The following is an 18,777-nucleotide window of genomic DNA, read 5'->3' as shown; positions in this document are numbered from 1 at the left end:
AAAAACAAAAATGTCAACTTGCTGATGGCTCTTAATGAAAATTCAAGGGATCAATGGGGGCAACATTTGCACAAAATTTCATCTTATTCCAACAGTTCAATAATTTATTTTCGACCAAAGTGGCAGACAGCCTTACAGACCAACATCACCATGAGATCCTCAGAGCCACGCTAGATTTTCCTAAAAGTATTAAGTGTCTGAGTCAAAATGGAAATGTTAAAACGTCATGTTAAACATCTGCTTTTTGTCACCTAATACAAAAGTTGAGCATGAACACTGAGCTCTCCAAAGAAAGTGATACCAGTTGAGGTTTTTCCTTTTGTACATTTGTATCCTTCTTGTTAAAATGTGTCAGGTTTTGTGTGTTTGTATGGTGTTTACATTTCAGTGCAACTTTCAGTAAGGAATATAGCACCTAAGACAGTTGTGGCTGCTCTCTTGCCAAGTTTCCACAAAGCCATTTAGTGATGCAAGAGCTCCCCAAGCCCTGCATCGATTTATATTATGTGAGAACAATATAGATTCTCCTTAAGGAGCACCCTGGGTCTTTTCTCCGCACAGACTGTCTTCCAGGATAAGAGCAGGAGAGGCCATGTGAGGAAGTGTTTTTCAATAGAGGAAGCATTAATCACAACAAAACATCTGTCTTATTGTCAGGTTTGTTGGTGCCAAGTCTCTGTTGTAATTAATATTCAGTATGACAGAATATCAAAGAAACCCTCTTTTCATCTTGTTATTAATGTTCCCATCTGGAGCATCAGTTCTCTTTATCTTACCAGTCTGCAAAGGTTGCTGACATAGATGCACACATACACACACACTCTCAGGCTCACGCACACGACTGAGGTCAGAAACTGCAAGTAAGATTTAAAGATTGACAGCTAAACACATCAGCTAAAAGGTTAATGATGAAATTAAACACAAATATACAAAGAGTGCAGAAAAACAGTCAATTGTGTTTTACTTCAAATTTGCATCCAAAACAGTTTGACTGTGTTATCATCTGTGCAAGGAGATTATGTATTCAGCATGTGTGTATGAGTGATTGTGTCTGTGTGCATCTCTGTGTCCGTCTGTCTACGGTGTATCTTGCATTCTGCTGGACCAATCAGCCTCGTACTTTGTGCTCATTTATGCCAATGCTCATGAACCTTTCGTGTCTGCAGTAATTCACACTTTTGGAAACATTATATTTATAGATTTTTCTATACAGTCATTGATTGCTGTCCTCTTACTACTCTCAACTGGTCGGTAGCAGCCGAAAGTGATCAACAAGTTTGGACTCTTGTTTCACCAGTGAATTACGCAATGATCCTCTCTTGATTTGCATGCCTAAGTGAGACAATTGCGTAGATACACATGTATATTTATCGCTCAACAAATGACAAACTGAACCGAGCACTGACAACAATGGAGCCTGTCTTCTTATGTCGTTATTAGGAGAGCTAGTTCGCTGTTGGCACCTAGTGGTAATGCTACGGGTGTTTGGCTAACAGAGCTAACACCGTTTACAGACTTCTTAAAAAAAATGGTTTTGGTCTCTATAGCTGATTTCCCCTTTTATGACAACTGTACAGCGGGGACTTTCATATAATCAAACTGCCTAAATTACATCAAGGCTTAAAGTTAGGCATAATTTAGGGCATGGCTGCTTTTAGGGACAGGTGAGTGCCGTCTCAGGTCACTAGCTGCTAACTGTCTGCTCTGCTGGGTAATCCAGGCCACCAACTTTGGGCTTCACAACGACTCTTCTGAAACCTATGGGCGACGTCATAGAGACGTCATAGAGACAACGTCCATATTTTATACAGTCTATGAGCAAGACTGAGCGAGTTTCTGTTCGGAGGAAGCGATAAACAGTCAACATGAAGTGTTACACAGTGAACTGCAGTTTAGCTGTGTTGTACCAGTGCAGAGAGAGCTTATCTGTTGTGAAGTGAAAAACGCTTCTAGACGGGGACAATCGTGGTTTGTACACGTTCAACTTAAACATTATATTAGTAATCTTTACAGAACCACCTTGTGGAAACACTTTTCTAGTTGCCTCTAGTTGCTTCAGGCTATTGTTGTGGGCAAAAGAGCATCACCAGATATTTGGCAGTAAGTATCTCTTATGTTATGCAATTATCATTTTATGATTATTATAACTTCAGTGGAAATTTAAATGATGTGCAGGGAGCAGTTTGCTAAGCATTTATGGTTGTAAGCAAACAAAATAGCCCTATATATTGGGTAAAACCACCTAAATTATGTAACCAACTGTTCAAAAGCTGCTCCAATCTATAAAAGATAATGGATAATTAACACTACAACATCAGCAGATCTTTATGCAAATATTACCGATAACTCTGGTGGCATAGTGCGATTACAGCACCAGCAAACACTTCAATAACAGTGAATATGAATATGAGAGACATAACAGTCAATAAAACTGTTTGTGTACAGTGAGAAACCATTTAACCAAGATCTGGAAATCAACCTGGACACAATGAGACAAGCAATTTGTGACTCACACATTCCCAAAGTCTTTGGTGTGAGCTGCACAACATGAAATAAAAACAAATAAAGAAATCCTGGCCCACAAACTACAATAGCCTGTGTCCGTCAAAGCATTGTTTTAATCCACCCATAAAAGTTACTGGGAGCCCTCCAACAGACACATGGACGACAAAAGCTAGTTGTGCTGGTCTTGTTGGAAACCCAACATGTCTCTGCCATGGAAATAAACATGTCAGAATCAATACATTCTTTGTATATTCTTCTGTTCAGTCTAGAGGACGCTCCTCTGAATGCTTGAGGAAAAAAACATGCAGCGTGCTCAGTAATGCTGCTTTGGTAATTGACTCATGCCCAAGATGAAAAGATTGTGTTTTTCATTGAGAGTTTCTTTCATTCTTTTGTGTTGAGGAATCAAAGTTGTTGGGAACAAGTTAAGGCAGCGGAGGATGAAGCCGGCGCTTCGAGACAAGGATGAATAAACAAAGTCAAAACAACAAAACCAAAGAAGAAAGAAATGTTGGGCAACGCTCAGATGTTTAAACAGTTTCCTCCGGGTAATGTGTCATTTTGAATATTGCTGCTGTTGTAGCTCTTCTCTGGTTTGTGCACTTGAGCACATTAAAGCCACAAATAGCTCGAGTCTGTGTTTAAACCCACTGACATTCTGAGAGTTCTGAATCCAATGATTTTGTTGGATGAAAACAAGTCGTTCAATAATGAACCGTGTTTTCTCTCTCCTGAAACCGATTCACTTCATGCTCTATTGTGTGCTCAATAAAACTTTAAACTTTGCCGTGTGTTGTACTCGTACCTCCCTGAAGGCATCATCACATGCTCTTGACTCAGCAAAGCAGATTTTACTTTTTTTGGAGGCAACGCATATAATATATTATAAATGTTTTTAATTTGCTGGATAAAACATCCAAATGTCCTCAGAGATAGTTATTAGAAAGGTTACTCTGAAAAGCCATTATTCCATTTCTTCTAAAGTAGTCCCTACATGTAAGTCAGAGCTTTCTGACTAAGGCTTGCTGGTCGTGAAGGTGAAACCCTGTCAGAGGTGCTTTTCCTGCCTGATTTATGAGAAGGCCATGGGATAAGCAGTGTATTTAACCGGGCTGGCTCGAGGGGGATGTTAGCAGGAATAAAACTCAGAGGGCAGAGCGCGAGTGTGTGGGAGAACTGTAGGGCTGAAGGCGTGTAGTTCAAACATAGGGTAATGTTTACTTTGAGTGTTGAGAACCTCGCTGTTTGCTTTGCCCCAAACCTGCCCCCTCCAACCCATCACCTTTCCTTCAGATACAGAAATAGACTGAGTGGAGCTGGGACACCCATAGGTGTAGCTTTACACCAGCAAACTTAAATAAGTCGAAAAATATGGACCAAGTGATGCATTCAGTCGGAGAGAGAGACGCGTTTTCCTAACAAAATGGTTTGGTGCAACAGTCGAACAGTGGCAGTTTCGCATTAGAGACAAAACATTTCCTGCTTGATAAAAGCATAATCAGATGAAATTATTTGTTTCTAATGAGCTCCCTGCGACAGAGGAGGAAGGGTGCTGGGTTCAAGTCCATAAAAAGGTGTTCCTTGGATCACAGCGTTTGTCGTACTGCATATAATTACAAAGGAACAAGTAATGTAATTATCCGTCTTAGAACCACACTTACACTATACTTAGGGGTTGTGGTTGTGCAGGATGGGGTTAAGGTCGGGATAATTACTTTAGGTACAGAGCAGCAGAGAGAACACTTAAAAATCCCCTGCAGGCATGTTTTAAGGAAGCAAAAAGACCGTGCTTGAAATAATGATCTATATTTAATTACTTTTTTTCCACAAATCAAATAATTATAACAATTAATTAATCTGCAACTATTTAATTGTGATGTTTTAAGCTAAAATGGCAACCTATACTGGTTTTTTCTTCTAATTAAACCTGTTAAAAGTTCTTAAAATGACTTCCACTCTTTCACCCTCCTTGGAAAATCCATAATCTATGAATATGCAAATATTGTGCGGTTCATTTCCAAAGGTTAACCACTGAGTACAAGATGTCTCCTACTTCAGTGAAGAGTAGATTCTCGACTGACTTCCAAACTAGTTGAGATGTCACAAGATTATGTTTGTATGTTCACATCTTAAACTCAGATTGAAGTAAGCACAGTGAAACGTTTCCCCTTCATCAGATGAACATGAACTTTGCACACACATCATTCTGCACAGTAATGTAAACAATAAGCAAAACACATGTTTGGATGGAGGGGGACATTAAACTGAGCTCATTTATACCAATAATGTACACATATGCAGACAGAATGCTGCTATGTGTGAAGAACCAAAATTAAAAAGTATTAATTAATGTAGTGTATATAAATCACAGCACATTAATATTAGCACACTGAATGTGTCTACATGCTATATATATATATATGTTACTCCCTGATGAGGGGAAGGGAGGACAATGCTGGGGAAAGGACAGGAACTATGGCTGGCTGTTGCAACATTATCACTGCAAGCTGTGGAAATGTCGTGGATTTCCAAAATGCGCAGGGCAGCAGAAAAAAGATTGGTTTTGATGAAATGCAGACGTCAACATTAACACAAAATTTAGAATCTCTCCCCCCTCTCGCCTAGATCCCCCTCAGCTAATGAAGGGACACACTGTTGGCCGTCCAGCAAGCCTCTAAAAACTTGTGAATAAAAATATCAACTGCTTCCATTCGGGATATTTACACTCATCCTTCACACACTCTAAATGTTTAGGAATCATGACCACTGACTGATCCTGTGCTTTCAGAAAAGCTGTGATCACAACTTCAAAAAGCCCAGGTCCCCTCCCTGCTTGTGTCCACCAACCATGAAGCCTCAGTTTAATATGAGGCCGAAGGGAAAATGAACACGAACATGCAAGCTGAGTTTAAAGAGGGCAATATGGTGTTAACATGCTAAAAGACTATCTGTGCCTTCACCTTGTTTATACCCAGGACCTTCCTTTTATTACCTGTTCATTATGTCTAATGAATGTCTATCATTTAAATTACATTAGTTGTGTGAGACAAAGACATTAATGTCTTCACATTGTTGTGTTTGTATTTTCCTTAAAGGGGCATTTCACCAATTTAACACATGAAGTTCAGATAACTAAAGAGGGAGTAGTACTCAGGCCGTGAAAACAGAAATATAATGTCCTGAAGGCAGTTTGATATATTGAATAAAAGATGTTGTGAATTTCTTTTAGAGTTTACCCATACTTGAGGCTTAAAGTCTGGATATCTCAACCTGACAATTATTTTGTAGATGCTTCTTTTGAGTTGCCCAACTTTGTAGAAGTGCAATGGCTGGAGTGCCTTTTTAGTTAAATAACGGCTGAAACTCAAGATTATTTTCGTAATCAAATAACCTGCTGAATATTTTCTCAACGAGTGAAGTGACCATTCAGGTCGAGGCTGTTTGGTGCGTATGCCCGTTTGGAACAAAACCAATTGCTTGGCTCCCCCTATTGCTGCTTGAGGAATTGTTCTAAAGAATCACTCACTCCTCAGTGACTCTAGGGAAATGAAGAGTTAGTTGGTGTGCGTCCCGCCAAGTGTGACGTAGATCCTCAAGAAATGCGGACATGCACACTTACATACAGACAGACGGCGATTCCTTGGTTCAAAGTTAAAGTCATTTTTTGGTCTACAAACATTACTTTCAAGCCAAATTCTAACATTTGAAAACATACAACTCTCACATTTTTGGAGACGCTATTGTATTTGTTGATTCATTCATCACACTTACTTTACACATTTTAATCAAAACCAGTGCCAAACATTTTTTGCACAGTTTGAATGCACAGTCCAGCTTCCTCCATCAGAGATTTTGCTCTACAACAAAATGTGAAATGAATACAGTTTTCTAATCCAACCTCACTATATATTATGAAACCTTTTCATTTCCAGTGGAACAAAAGTGGAGATTACAGTAACAAATATTGGAAATAGTGACCCTGTAATATTCTACAATGTTCCATAAAGCTTTCAAGATCTCTCTCAGCTTCTGTCCAAAATAAAAGTGGATAGCTTACATTTTTTTTTTCATCCTACAAAAGTCTGATTCTGTATTATGCAAACACTGATATTTGACTAATTTGTATTTGGGTTGTTCAACTAACTCAAGGCAACACATTCAAGATCTTTGTATTTGTTGAGTGAGTTCTTTCAAACCAAACAGACAGCAACAATGACGAGCCTGGAGACTGCAGAGGAAAAACAAGCAAGCACACTCACCTTGCCCTATTTTCAAAAAACATTTATCCGGCTCAAACTCTCTAATTAAATATTGGTGATTTCTTGTGATTTTGATCATAGACCAAGCATCTGGTGCTGTGCCTTTCCCTTTAGCATGTGTGGCCTTAATAGACTATGACTCACCGACCTCCGGACCACCTCCAGAAGAAAAACACTTATTACAGTAATTAAGTGAATCATAGAGTAATAATAAGAGAGGGCAGAGAGAGGCTGTCATGACACACTCTTGGTGTCAGAGGTCTAATACATACCACACTGAATAATTGAGCATAACTTGTAAACATTTCCCATAAGGAGCCAAAGTGACAAGAAGTTCATTTGTACCTTTCAAGGGATTTTTCACCATTTTCGGCATGTGAAGTCCACTGTTAATGACTTCTTGGCCTCATGCAGCATATTTTATATACGGAAAGGGTGGCACTTAGTCCAGCTGTATACCTTATATTTATACAACCAGAGCTAACTGACACGACACTCTCCCCTCTGCACACAGCAATTACATACATTGGCGGTTGCTTTAACCAGATACAGTACCAACTATAAAGATGGCAACGTAGCAATTACAGCAAAAGTGTGATATTTTTAGTTGTTTCCTGTCAAACTGAGGTATAAAGTGAATGGTTCTCTGTGATGCAGACATTAACTACTGAAGCTCAGAAATGGGAAGTTCAGTGGGTTGGAACTGACTGGATATATGCTTCGTTTAAATGCTGTGGGACAGAGTAATCACTTAATGCTAACATTTCACCCACACACACCTATCAAGTGTTTGATGGCCTCTCCATCACTGCTCCTACTGTATTTCAATCAGACTTGGTAAAGGGACGAATCTAAAAGGTTTTAACATGAGGAGGGAGAAATGTGAGGGCAAAACTGTCTTGCAGATTTTCCTGGGATACATTTGCCACTGAAAAGTATATAAATAAATCAGAAAATAGACGATTGATCAGGTGAACTGCATCCAACCCAAACTATTTTCATAGCAGACAGTTTGAGTTATAATGACGAGAGTGAATCAGTTTTAATCTATCTAATTATCGGATGTAGGGCTGCAACCTGTTATTATTCTCATTTCAAATTATGGATTCATCCTTTTTTGTTGACATCTTTTATGTCTTGCTTTGTTCAAACAACAGTCCAAAACCTAAAAATATGAAGTTTGCTATCATGTATGACAAATAAAAGGCTAATTCAAGCCTCATCTGAAAAACTGGAACCAGCAAAAGTTTTGCATTTTAGCCTAAAAAATATTTTTATTCATTTAATATTATTAAAAACTAAAATAAATGTTGTGAGACATTTCAACCTCTCCATGTTCACGTCTTAAATCGCCTTCTTGTTGCATAATTTCCCTAAAAACTTCCATGTGTATCATCACATTATTGTTGCTGCCTAAATTCAAACTGTACCCTATAATTAATCAGTGAAGCACAATGTCATGTCTGGCAACTGTTTATATAATTATAGAAATATTAGTGTTGACAGATTTTATCAATTAAAAAGGCTAAAATGCTCTCTTCCACTTATCTAGACTGCTGGTTGATGCAAAGCATGTCCTCATCCGTCAAAAGCCATATAGAACAATAGCCACTGCTTTATACATATAATCAGCTTTCTGTTCTTTTTGGATATACATTTTAATTACTTGGACACCTGGCCAACAGAAGAACCTGATGTACACTTGTGAATGAAACACATAGCAACCACATACTAGCAGAGTATATCAGGTACTCAACTATCATTGCAGAAGATTAGAAATTTGTATATTGTCTTGTTTTCTAAAATTTATGATACTAAACTGAAAAACATTTTTGGAGTGTTGGCCGAGGAAAAGTAATTTAAGAATGTTACAAAGTGCTCTGGGAACTTGTGATGGCCAATTTTTTGCAATTTGCTGACATTTTAAAGACCAAATGATTAATCGAGAAATAATCGTTAGATTAATCGAATATAAAAGTAACCCTTAGTTGCAGCCCACATGCCTGAATGATGGATGGTGTAATGATTAAAAACAAAAAGCTATGAACAACCATTGCTTGCCATTAATCAACAGTAAAAACTATTACAGTCTGCAATAAATATATATCTGGAGTTCAGAGGAGGTGATTAAATACTGCAGAGGGTCATATGTTTTTTTTCCCATGCCTTTGTCCATTGAGGAAGTCTCGTATTCATCAGTGAAGTCATCCCCCTTTCTACCCAGAATGCATTGGCCAGAACCCACCAAATAAATAACTTTTTTTTTTTCTCATCTGGATTCCTTGATGTATTGGGTTGGATTTTTCCATTACTAAGCAGAATAAGAGCATTTCCTTTCACTTCCAGCAGTCTCTAAAGCTGGCGCTCACCATCAGGAATGTAAACACACAGTCTGTAAACAAGGCTCTCTCTGACCCCCAACCCCCCTCCAACAAACGCTGACCACCGCAGACCAGCCTAATGACGTCCCTCGCTGACCCCCCCCACCACCCGCACGCTCAAAAGAGAGACGCAGCCCCATTATTCAGCCGAGAGGTCACAGAGGGGAGCGGGGAAGATGGCGAAAGAGGAGTAAAGGATGGTGGGCCCAGGAAAGTACAGAGACTGAGATGACAGTCCCACTGATACCTTCTCCTGAGTCACTCTATCCCCAATCAGTGAGTAATGGAACAGAAAACAGAGCGTGGGCTTTGTGGTGGTGGTGGGGTGGGGGGGGGTGGGGGGTTTAGAGGATTAATGATGAAGACGAGCCGCCGCAGCTGGCTGAGGGACGGCTCTGAAGCTCCTCAGCTCGGCTCTCAGCGCTGGCGAGGAGGGCTCTGGAGGTGAGTTTGAGACTGTTGGGGTCAGAGTGCCGTCAACACTGACTCCATCCTCCCCCGAAACCCACAGGGGTGGTGTCAGCACAGTGCCGCATCTGCACAGAGAACAAAGGCCGCTGACGGGGTGAGAGGGAAAGGGAGGAAGAGATTGGGAGCAGGAGAGAGTTTTCTAATTTGAACCACAATGCCACAGTTGAGAGAAGCATCACAGGACTCATTTGGAACATATTGTTCAGATTAAAGCCTCGATAAATAAACAAGCTCTCTGCACTCGTTACTCCTCAGTGTGAGGGGTTCGAATGTTTTTCACCACTGGACACTGGTGTTGCACACAAAGCAGTTGTTTTGGGGGAAAGTTTTGGGTGATTTAGCTACTTTTCCTCTATTGCATAGCAAATCTACAGCCCTGCAACCATTCACAATGAGGTAATGACAGGTAAACAGTGGTCACAGGGGCCTCGCTAGCGGCTGATAAGGTGATTTTCTGCCAGAGAAAGGGAGAAAAGGTACCATGACAGAGCGATCGCAACAGCTGGTGGGTTCCCCCGGGGGGGGGGGGGGGGGGCAACATGGACTGGTTAGGTTCTGTTTGGCTGTGACCCATTGTTCGTACAGCATACAAAAATGTGTGAATTCAGTAGATGCATGCAGATGGTGAGGAGAGGCAGTTGTTGAATATAATGTGATGCAGACTGAAGGAAAAGCAGAAATGATGATCATATTCTGACAACAAACACACACACACACACACAACACACACACACACACACAACCATTTACAGGAAGATTAGAATTACCTTTTAACACGGGGTGGGGATTATGTGTTGGACTATTATTTTTAAAACTTTGATCAGTTTCCAGACAGATCAAGGCAGAGACGCCAGGAAGTCACCCAACTGATCAAACAAATTAATTAGTGAGCTTTAGAGGCGCAGGTAGGTGTATTCTATAAGTGAGTCAGGCTAGCTGTTTCCCCCTTTTTCAGTCTTTGTGCTAAGCTAAGCTAACCAGCTACTCTCTAGAGAGTGGTATCAAGTTTATTCCAGGGATACAATTGCAGATGGTGGATGATAAGCCCATACCAATCGTTTTTTTGTTGCATTGTTTTGTTATAGAAGCTAGTTTACAAGGCTCCACACTAACTTTTGTCACCAGCGTCCTAAAAACATCATTGCTTTGTAATTCAAAGCAACCTGTGTACGTTAGCTGTTAGCTCCATTATTTAGCTAAGCAGGACTTTGCTGTCCACGGGCTGCAATCAACGTGATATGTGCCTGAGCAACCACAACCTCATGGCCAGTGAACGAGGTGGGAGGCGGGACTAAACTACGAACACGTACAACGCTGCAGTTATTCTCAGCTGCATGCACGAGTGCTAAACCACAGGTGTGCAGTACTGTCACTACCAAAAGTAACCGATCTATAGCGGCATCCCAAGTGGCATCAATCTTCTAATCTGACTCCAATAAGTGGATCTGCTAAACTGTTGCACGAAATTTAAATTCATTCTGGAAACCCTTTATGTGATGCTGATAAATACTTAATGTCCTAAATAGAAATGCATCAAAGCACTTAATCCTTGCAACAGAGTAAAGAACATATTTCTTATTTTAACAGAGAAAGACTGCAGCTTTATTACAAAAACAATGACCAGGGGAAACGGATGGATTAAATGCTAATCATTTGGAAAGTGCACTCATTTAGATTCTAGTTTGGAGACCTTGAGTGGGGAAGTTACATTTCTTCAGGCCCGAATCTTTGACACTCTGTTGCAGAGAGAAAAATGTCTTGGTTTTTACACTCCAGTGGCGAGGATGAAAGTGAGTAACTGTCCAGAACGAAGGCCCGCTGAATCACCATGGGTCACAGCCTGGACCAGACAGCTTCGACTTTACATCCGCCTGTAAACGCTGGTCCTCCATCAGTATGTAGCTGCAGCCTGCCTGCCCTAAAACTCAACTAAAATGTTTGTATCAAGATGCAGCTTGGCAACACTGAAGCAATGGAATAAAAGAAAATAAATAGGCTCAATAAACTTGAACCATTTTTTTTTTGTTTTTTGTTTTTAAAGAATTCTCCTCATGGAGCCTCATTTTGGGGAGTGAAAACACTTCTGCCTGCTAAGTGCAATCATTAATATCCAGTTTAAAATCACTCATCGCAGTCATACGCATGCACTTGTACTCACAACACACCCATAGATCAAAGTCGTTTTTGGTGATTCATACCGCATTGCTCTTGGACAGAATTGTTATCGAGTGTTTTCACCACTCAAGTAATGCCAAGATAATAATCTCTCTGCTGCTCTGTAACAACATGTACAGCGGTGCCGGAGCACCACTTGTCAGGCAGATGCTTTTTCTGAGTGTGTCTTCTGAGTGGTAAAGTGAAGCTGGATTGATCCCTCCACCCACTCATCAGCGAGTGACCGAGGGCTACCCCGAGGCTCAACCGGCCTCAGACACTCTGATCATAACGAGAACAGGACTGTCTGGCCCTGCTGCAGAGAGAGAGAAGACAAGAGAGTACATTTTGTTTAGGGAAAAGGGGGCATGTACCTGTTAGGAGCTCATCTGCTTTAATTCAGTGAGAAGTAACGGATAGGAGAAATTAAAAAGTGACTTGTTATACACAAAGTTCTTAAAGCGGCAATCCTTAAACGAGACAATTTATGCTAATTTCAAGGTTCATACTTGTATTTTGGGTTTGTACTTTTACATGTTTTAATGTTGAGAAAAATATATATATTTTTCGCATTTAGTGCTCGATACTTTCACAGTATTTATATAGCACTTAAAACCTCAAAATGTCTCTTTTGACAATATGGTACCTTTAAAATTTGAGTCTTGGATGATTTAGAATCTTTCTTTGAGTGAAAACAATGACATTTTGCTCAAGTTTAGCAGTCTGGAATCTTTTTGTTGATACGTATGCTCTAAGTTTTCAGAATGATGTTCATTGGTCAATTTTTTGGTGAGTATAAAATGGAGAAAAACTGTAATACAGCATTTTTTCCAGGAATGACACCCAGTGTGTGAAACTACAAATATTTCAATACTCTCATCAGTGGGCCATAGCCTCAATCACCATTATGTAACCTCCTTCAGCAATAGTGACTTAACAGACATTCATTTAAATGAAAATCTTCAAGATTGCCAATTAAACTTCTTTTTTTTCCTGGCTGACCTGAACGCATCTTCCATTTGCGAGCTGTTAAAAAATTACTTTGCCACAAATTGTGCTCCGGGACCTTGGCAGGCAAATAGGGACTTTTGCGTCTTGCTTGTTTCAAAAGAGACACATCCAGTCTGTGAGGGGATAATAGTAACAGCTCGACAAATAACTCTGCAGGGGCTTGTCGGGAGTCCGCAACGCAGAAACCACACGGCCTGACAGACGAGAGTGAAGGTGATGAAAGAGGAGTGCCAAAGTAGTGTCACAAACTGAAAGCGAGATGACTGGCCGCGTTCTCCTTAGTTGCTGCTAAACAGCGAACATTAAGAAAAGTTCAAGGCCATGGCCAGAAATAAAAGCCTCATTTAAATGCTTCTTTTAATGCGGGTCCACATATAGTTTCAAAGAATGGTCCAAATGACTACAGACACTCTCTAACTGTCCCAATTACACATATGCACACACACACACAAGCTGACACTTCCATGCTTACACAGACCTGCAACATATCCAGCTTTCTGTCAAGTAACACAAAAAGTGGTACGGACAAGACCGGAGGAAAAGCGACGAAGAGGGGGGGGGGGACAGAGGAGTGACTGTTTTTTGTTGCAAAAATATATAAATAGCACACGGGCTGACAGCGAGCTTTCTGACACGCTGGGTGTAAGGCAGTCATTGCTTATGGCTGACGGAGGGAAAAAAAGCACAGCTACTTCATTAAGTGCAAAAGGAAGAGAAAGCGGAGGACAAAGCAAACAAAGCAAGAGTTGGGTGAAAAAAAAAAAAAAAAAAAGGGAAAAAAAAAGGAAAGGGGGTGAGTGAGTGAGTGTTGGGGGGGGTTGGTGGTTGGGTGCATCTCGCTCACAGTGGAGACTCGGGCCAGCATCTCTATAGGTAGGCTTCTCCCCCCGTCCCCCGTCACTTGGGCCTCACATTGCCAAGGGCTGCTCGGTTCCCACAGTGCAGTCCGGGGCCCAGGATCTGGCCTTCCTACACGCTGAGGCAGCCCAGCGTCTTTAGACCCCCGGGCCCCGGAGCAGAGGTTACACCAACACAGCCAGCCACAGCAGCATGTCAGCCCCACACCAACCGTTGCCTTGGTGCTGCTGCATTAACGAAGAGCTCCCGACTCTGTTTCGAAGGGAAAGTGATTTGCCATGACGTGTATGGCTTCCCCTCTTTCCTCTCTCCTTCTCTTTTTCCTCGCTTGTCGCTGCTCGCTCACCGAGAAACCTCCTCTCTCTCTCTCTGTCTGTCTGTCTCTTCAACCCTTAATCTCTCCTGGTTTTCACCCCGGTCTCATTTTCCCCCCTTCTTTGTCATTCTCTCCACCACATCCTCAAATCTGCCCTCCCTCATTCCACTGCTCCTTCGCTCCCTTTTTTTTTTTTTTTTTTTTTCCCGGAGTAATGACTGATGACTGAAACACAGTGCTGTGATTAGACTGACATTGATGAGAGACAAAGAGTCTTGTCGGCAACATCTGCATTGAATAAATATTGAGATGACAAATTGTGCAATGTTTTTTCTAGTCATTGCTCATCTCTCCAGTTTTTCATAAAATTGTTCCCAGCCTCGAAGACAAGTCAGTGCCACAGAGTTGCCACAAACATCAAACACAATATTTATTTTCAGTTAGGCACAAAATATGCTCACAAATAACTCCGGAGCCAAACACACAAGAGAGCACGGCGCTGCAGAGCTGCTCGCCTCGCACTGATAAACAGGAACCCGGAGGAGAAGCCGAGCCAGAGAGCGGTCGTCCACGCCGTTCCGCTTGGCGACCAACAAACAGGTGCATGCCATTACCGACCCCTCGGCCGCTCACGCAGCAGCATTCCACGCTACAAGGAAGTGTGTAATCGATGTTGTGGAAAATAAAGTGAGAAAAGAAAAGAAAAAAGTAGTTCTAATTGCAAAATGTAAATATTGAGTTTTCCCACAAGTGGGGGCAGACCACCCAGGATGCAAAATAGTCACCCACCCCCTTTCTCCTTTTTTCTCTTTTTGCCTTGTCGACCGCCTGAGAGATGTCTTTTTGTGTGTGCGAAACATCACCCGGGCCCACAATCAACGCTCACACAGAAAAACCGTGACGTGTCTTCGCATATACTTCTGGCAGCTCTGGCTTGGCATTTGCATTGTGGGAAAATGAAGTGGTGAAAAACCTGAAGGAGAAAAAAAAGCTGAAGGGGAATCGGAAATTCAATGTGTAACAGCGTGTCTTTCTTGTTCCCTGTAAGGTGTTCCAGGGTTTTTTATGATTCAGGCTGAACCCTTGTCTGGTCTGAATCATTTCTCACAAGGGAAGAGAGCGAGAGGGCAGGCGGGCGAGCAGGTCGGCTCTGTAGCTGCAGTGTCTGACAGACAGAGACTCCTCCGTGTGTGTGTGTGTGTGTGTGTGTGTGTGTGTGTGTGTGTGTGTGTGTGTGTGTGTGTGTTACAGGCCGGTGTCAAATACTTGTCTGGACTGTGACGAATACCTCCTGTTAGTCTCACTTCAATTACCTGCAGGATTAGCTATGAAACATAACTGTTCACACTGCTGATGCTGTTTGAACATCAAAGGAAACTGACAACAGGAAACTCTCAGTCAAACCTCATTTAAGTCCTTTCTATGTCCCCTTTGTTTTCTGCATAAATACAAGCAGCTGAGTGTACAAACAACACAAAAAGCAATTAACTGATTGCAGAATGAGTCAGCGGATAACAAGAAGGCGGCTGCTTGAATGAAATTGAGAGAAACTGATTGATCCAAAACTTTGCTTTAACCCCTGTGAATTCCCCCAAATACTCTTTTTTTTAATTTATTTTTTTTACTTCTTTTAAATAAGCCTGAATTAAAGTCCCATTCATTTAGACAACTGAAGTCATCACTGCTGGATGGGGGGGGGAAAGCATGCAACATATCTATCAATCAGGCACCAAACACCATTCTCATGCATCAGGAGTATTAAAAAAAAAAAAAAAAAAAATGAATTTTTGAGGTGAAAACTTACCTTGAGAGGTTTTACTTCCTGAAGCTGACTGTTGGACAAAGGCGACCAAGCAGAAGCCCACAAATCCCAGGCTCGCACGTATGAACGCGTGCATATACATGTTAACTTTCACTACAGTTGAACACTTTAAAGATCTACGATGTGTGAGTGTGTGAGTGAGTGTGTGAGTGTGAGTGTGAGTGTGTGTGTGGAATAAAGGTCTCTTGTTATTCCCTCTGGGTAGGATACAGCTCGGGATCCTCTCCGTGCGTCTTTACGCCTCCTTATTTGAGTTCCCAGTGATCCGGGGTGAGGACAGCCCGAGAGAGAGGCGCAGGGGAAGGCTTTTCTGTGATCATGTTTCGAGCCAGACCGATGTCAATTTAAGAAAGGGGGAGAGAGAGAGAGAGAGAGAGAGAGAGATGGAGGGGTCTGAAGGGGAGGAGAGAAGAGGAAGAAGCGTCCGCGTTGCGCTCCGGACTCCTCCGCCGCTCCTTCTCTTCTCTGACTGGCCCTCTCTGTTTCCTTTTTTTTTTTTTTTTTTTTTTTTTTTTTTTTTTTTTTTCTTGCTCTGCAGGAATTTACGCACACAGGTGCCGGTCGGGCTGAAAGGTGGACCGGAGGGGGGGGTAGGTTTAGCAACTACCACGTGCTCGCTCTCGTGCGTAAACCTGGCCGGTGTCACCTGCGCAATAACCAAAAAAAAAAGAAAAAGAAAAGTGCCCTCATGTCTGCGTGGTAATAAAGAAAAAAAGCAATGGTGGTGGGTGAAAAGGACTCAGGTGGAGAGAGTCATAGCCTGCAGGATGCGTTTTGTTCTCCGGTGTGAAGCTCCACTGTCAGACCGATAACAGCCCGCTGGTGTCAGCTGATGGGAGATTAATGAGTTCATTAAAGCAAGTTAGTCAATAAGAAATGTTGACATTTAGAGAAAAAACTCAAAGTCAAACCAGGACCCTAAAATGTTACTGGATGCTCGATGGCATTCTTCACCAAACTGTTAAATGCTCCAATACTGAATGGAGTTAGAAGTTCAACTGAGAAGAGTAAAAACAGTAAATTGCAAAATGATTTGATAATGGGGGAATTGAAACCTCAATTTAGTACCTCCACTGATTTCCCTGTGTTGTTACTCAAGGTCATATTTCATATCCCTGTTATAGCTGTAGCTGGATCCACATGAAGAACTGAACCTGCAACTTGTATAACAAAAATATGCACATGGTGAAAATATTATTTACTTAATAAAAATCCCTGTTGATATCCAGTTTTGTTGAATAAATAAACTACACCAGCTGCTCAAAATACACTAAGATGAATCAGCTCCTCAGGTATGATAACTAACAATCAGTTATTGTTTACAGGGACACTGATGTAGGCATTTTAATAATCGTCTGGCGTAGAGACTAAAATCAAAACAAATAATCTTTTTTTTTTTGTCATCTGGATCCAAAACCATAACCAACACCACATTATACGCTCGTCAGTATTGAGTTTTTCACTGTGGGAGATTCAGCTTAACTGCCACATTGATCTTTGCACCTGGCTTGGAATAAATAAAGCCCTGCCTGAAGTAAAAAACAGTAATATGGAGAGTCCCTTATGTTATGTGTGAAGCACGTTGTAAAAAAAAAAACCTTTCAGGACTACTTTTCCTTAAACCAAATGTTTAGAGTTTGGAAGTCGAATGGGTTAAAGCCTAGTTTGCTTTAAAATCCCAACCGTCAGCCATCCCTGCAAAACAGTGATCATGAGGCTCTGTTTGCACACCATTACACCCCCAACACCTGAAGAGGAATGAGGCTTGAGGAGCTCCATGAATCAAAACAGACCTCTCACATTACCGGGAGCACAGCCCACTGAGCTACTGTGCCACATTTCACCGGCGATCACACATGAAACATTTGTTTTTCAGGAAGAGCCCCCACGGAGGCAAAGCATCTGTATCCCCACACCTGCTGGCTGCTCCCGCGTTATCACCTAAATTAATCAGCTGTGTTGATGCGTTTCAACGTACCAGGCAGATATTCTACACTATAATTATCTCGCCGGCTCCCGTGTATAATTTGTCTTTCCTCAATCAAATATAATTTAGGCCTCACAATGAGGCTGATTAGAGATAACAGCTCTGTCTACTGAGGATGCAGAACATCTGGGAATAGTGTTATGATGCCAGAGAGGATTATCTCGTATCATTCTCCATTTTATCAGAATTTTGTTATTACCTTAACTTTTTAGTTTACGTGTCAAAAGATTCAAAAGAGATAATTCATAAACAAGGAAATGAAATATGGTTTCCCGTGCTACTCCACGTTTTGCCAGAGACTCAGGGCTCAATAAATAAGAGATTCAATGCAACAGAACAGCTATCCAAGAATCCCTATTCTCATCCACATGAGAAGAGAAAAAAAAACATGTAAATCCACAGCACAAAGTCGAGCAGTTCAGCGTAATTAAAATAACATCCGTCAGGGATATGGAAATATCCCGTGTCCCTGTGTGTAAATCTCTAGGTAATTGTGAGCACTTGTATAACCAAATGAGCTCAGAGTCACTCAGGGAGTTGGAGAAAGTCAGCGCACGGATGCTACAGAGCCCGGTCACGAGTCGCACTGGAGGATCAGTGCCCTTTTCTTTTTTTTTCGTGGAACACTTCATTAAAAGACAGAGGGGCTGTGCACGGGCATCCCACTGTGCAACAAACCGAGGCTATTTTTAACACCAACAGACACACAGGGGAAGCCGAGGCAATGTTTAATTTATGATGCTCGTCATGAAAAGGACTTCGGCGACACACTGGGGTGAAGACGAGTGTGGAAGGTGTCAAGAGAGCAGCGAGGATCTTTTATATGTTAGAAGTCAAATTAGGCGGTATGGTGTTACAGCCCTTTTTTAGAGGCAGTGAGAACGTTTATTATGCATCATGTTCACGAGATAAGCGGCAGAGTAACTGACCGCAACCTGACGTGATTCGCACGAGTTGGTGGCACAGTTTTGTTTTTGGCTTTTACTGGATTTTAAGGCAATATCAGTTTGTTA

The 18,777-nt window shown here is 41.5% G+C and overlaps 1 protein-coding gene across 2 annotated transcripts in view; it reads right to left on the bottom strand.

Moving 5' to 3' along the window:
* Positions 1-16,126, bottom strand: part of scube3 (signal peptide, CUB domain, EGF-like 3) — a 73,005-nt gene extending 56,879 nt beyond the window's left edge. For both annotated transcript variants that reach the window (XM_054609056.1, XM_054609057.1), the window contains exon 1: positions 15,760-16,126. In XM_054609056.1, coding sequence (XP_054465031.1) covers positions 15,760-15,859 — 100 coding nt within the window. In that variant the 5' untranslated portion in view covers positions 15,860-16,126. The remainder of the gene's footprint in view (positions 1-15,759) is intronic.
* Between the last annotated feature and the right edge of the window lie 2,651 nt (positions 16,127-18,777).

This window comes from Anoplopoma fimbria, chromosome 12 (genome assembly GCF_027596085.1).
Source record: "Anoplopoma fimbria isolate UVic2021 breed Golden Eagle Sablefish chromosome 12, Afim_UVic_2022, whole genome shotgun sequence".
In the NCBI taxonomy this organism is placed as follows: Eukaryota; Metazoa; Chordata; class Actinopteri; order Perciformes; family Anoplopomatidae; genus Anoplopoma; species Anoplopoma fimbria.
The sequence above is the reverse complement of the archived record's forward strand: the minus strand, read 5'-3'. Positions and strand labels throughout refer to the sequence as shown.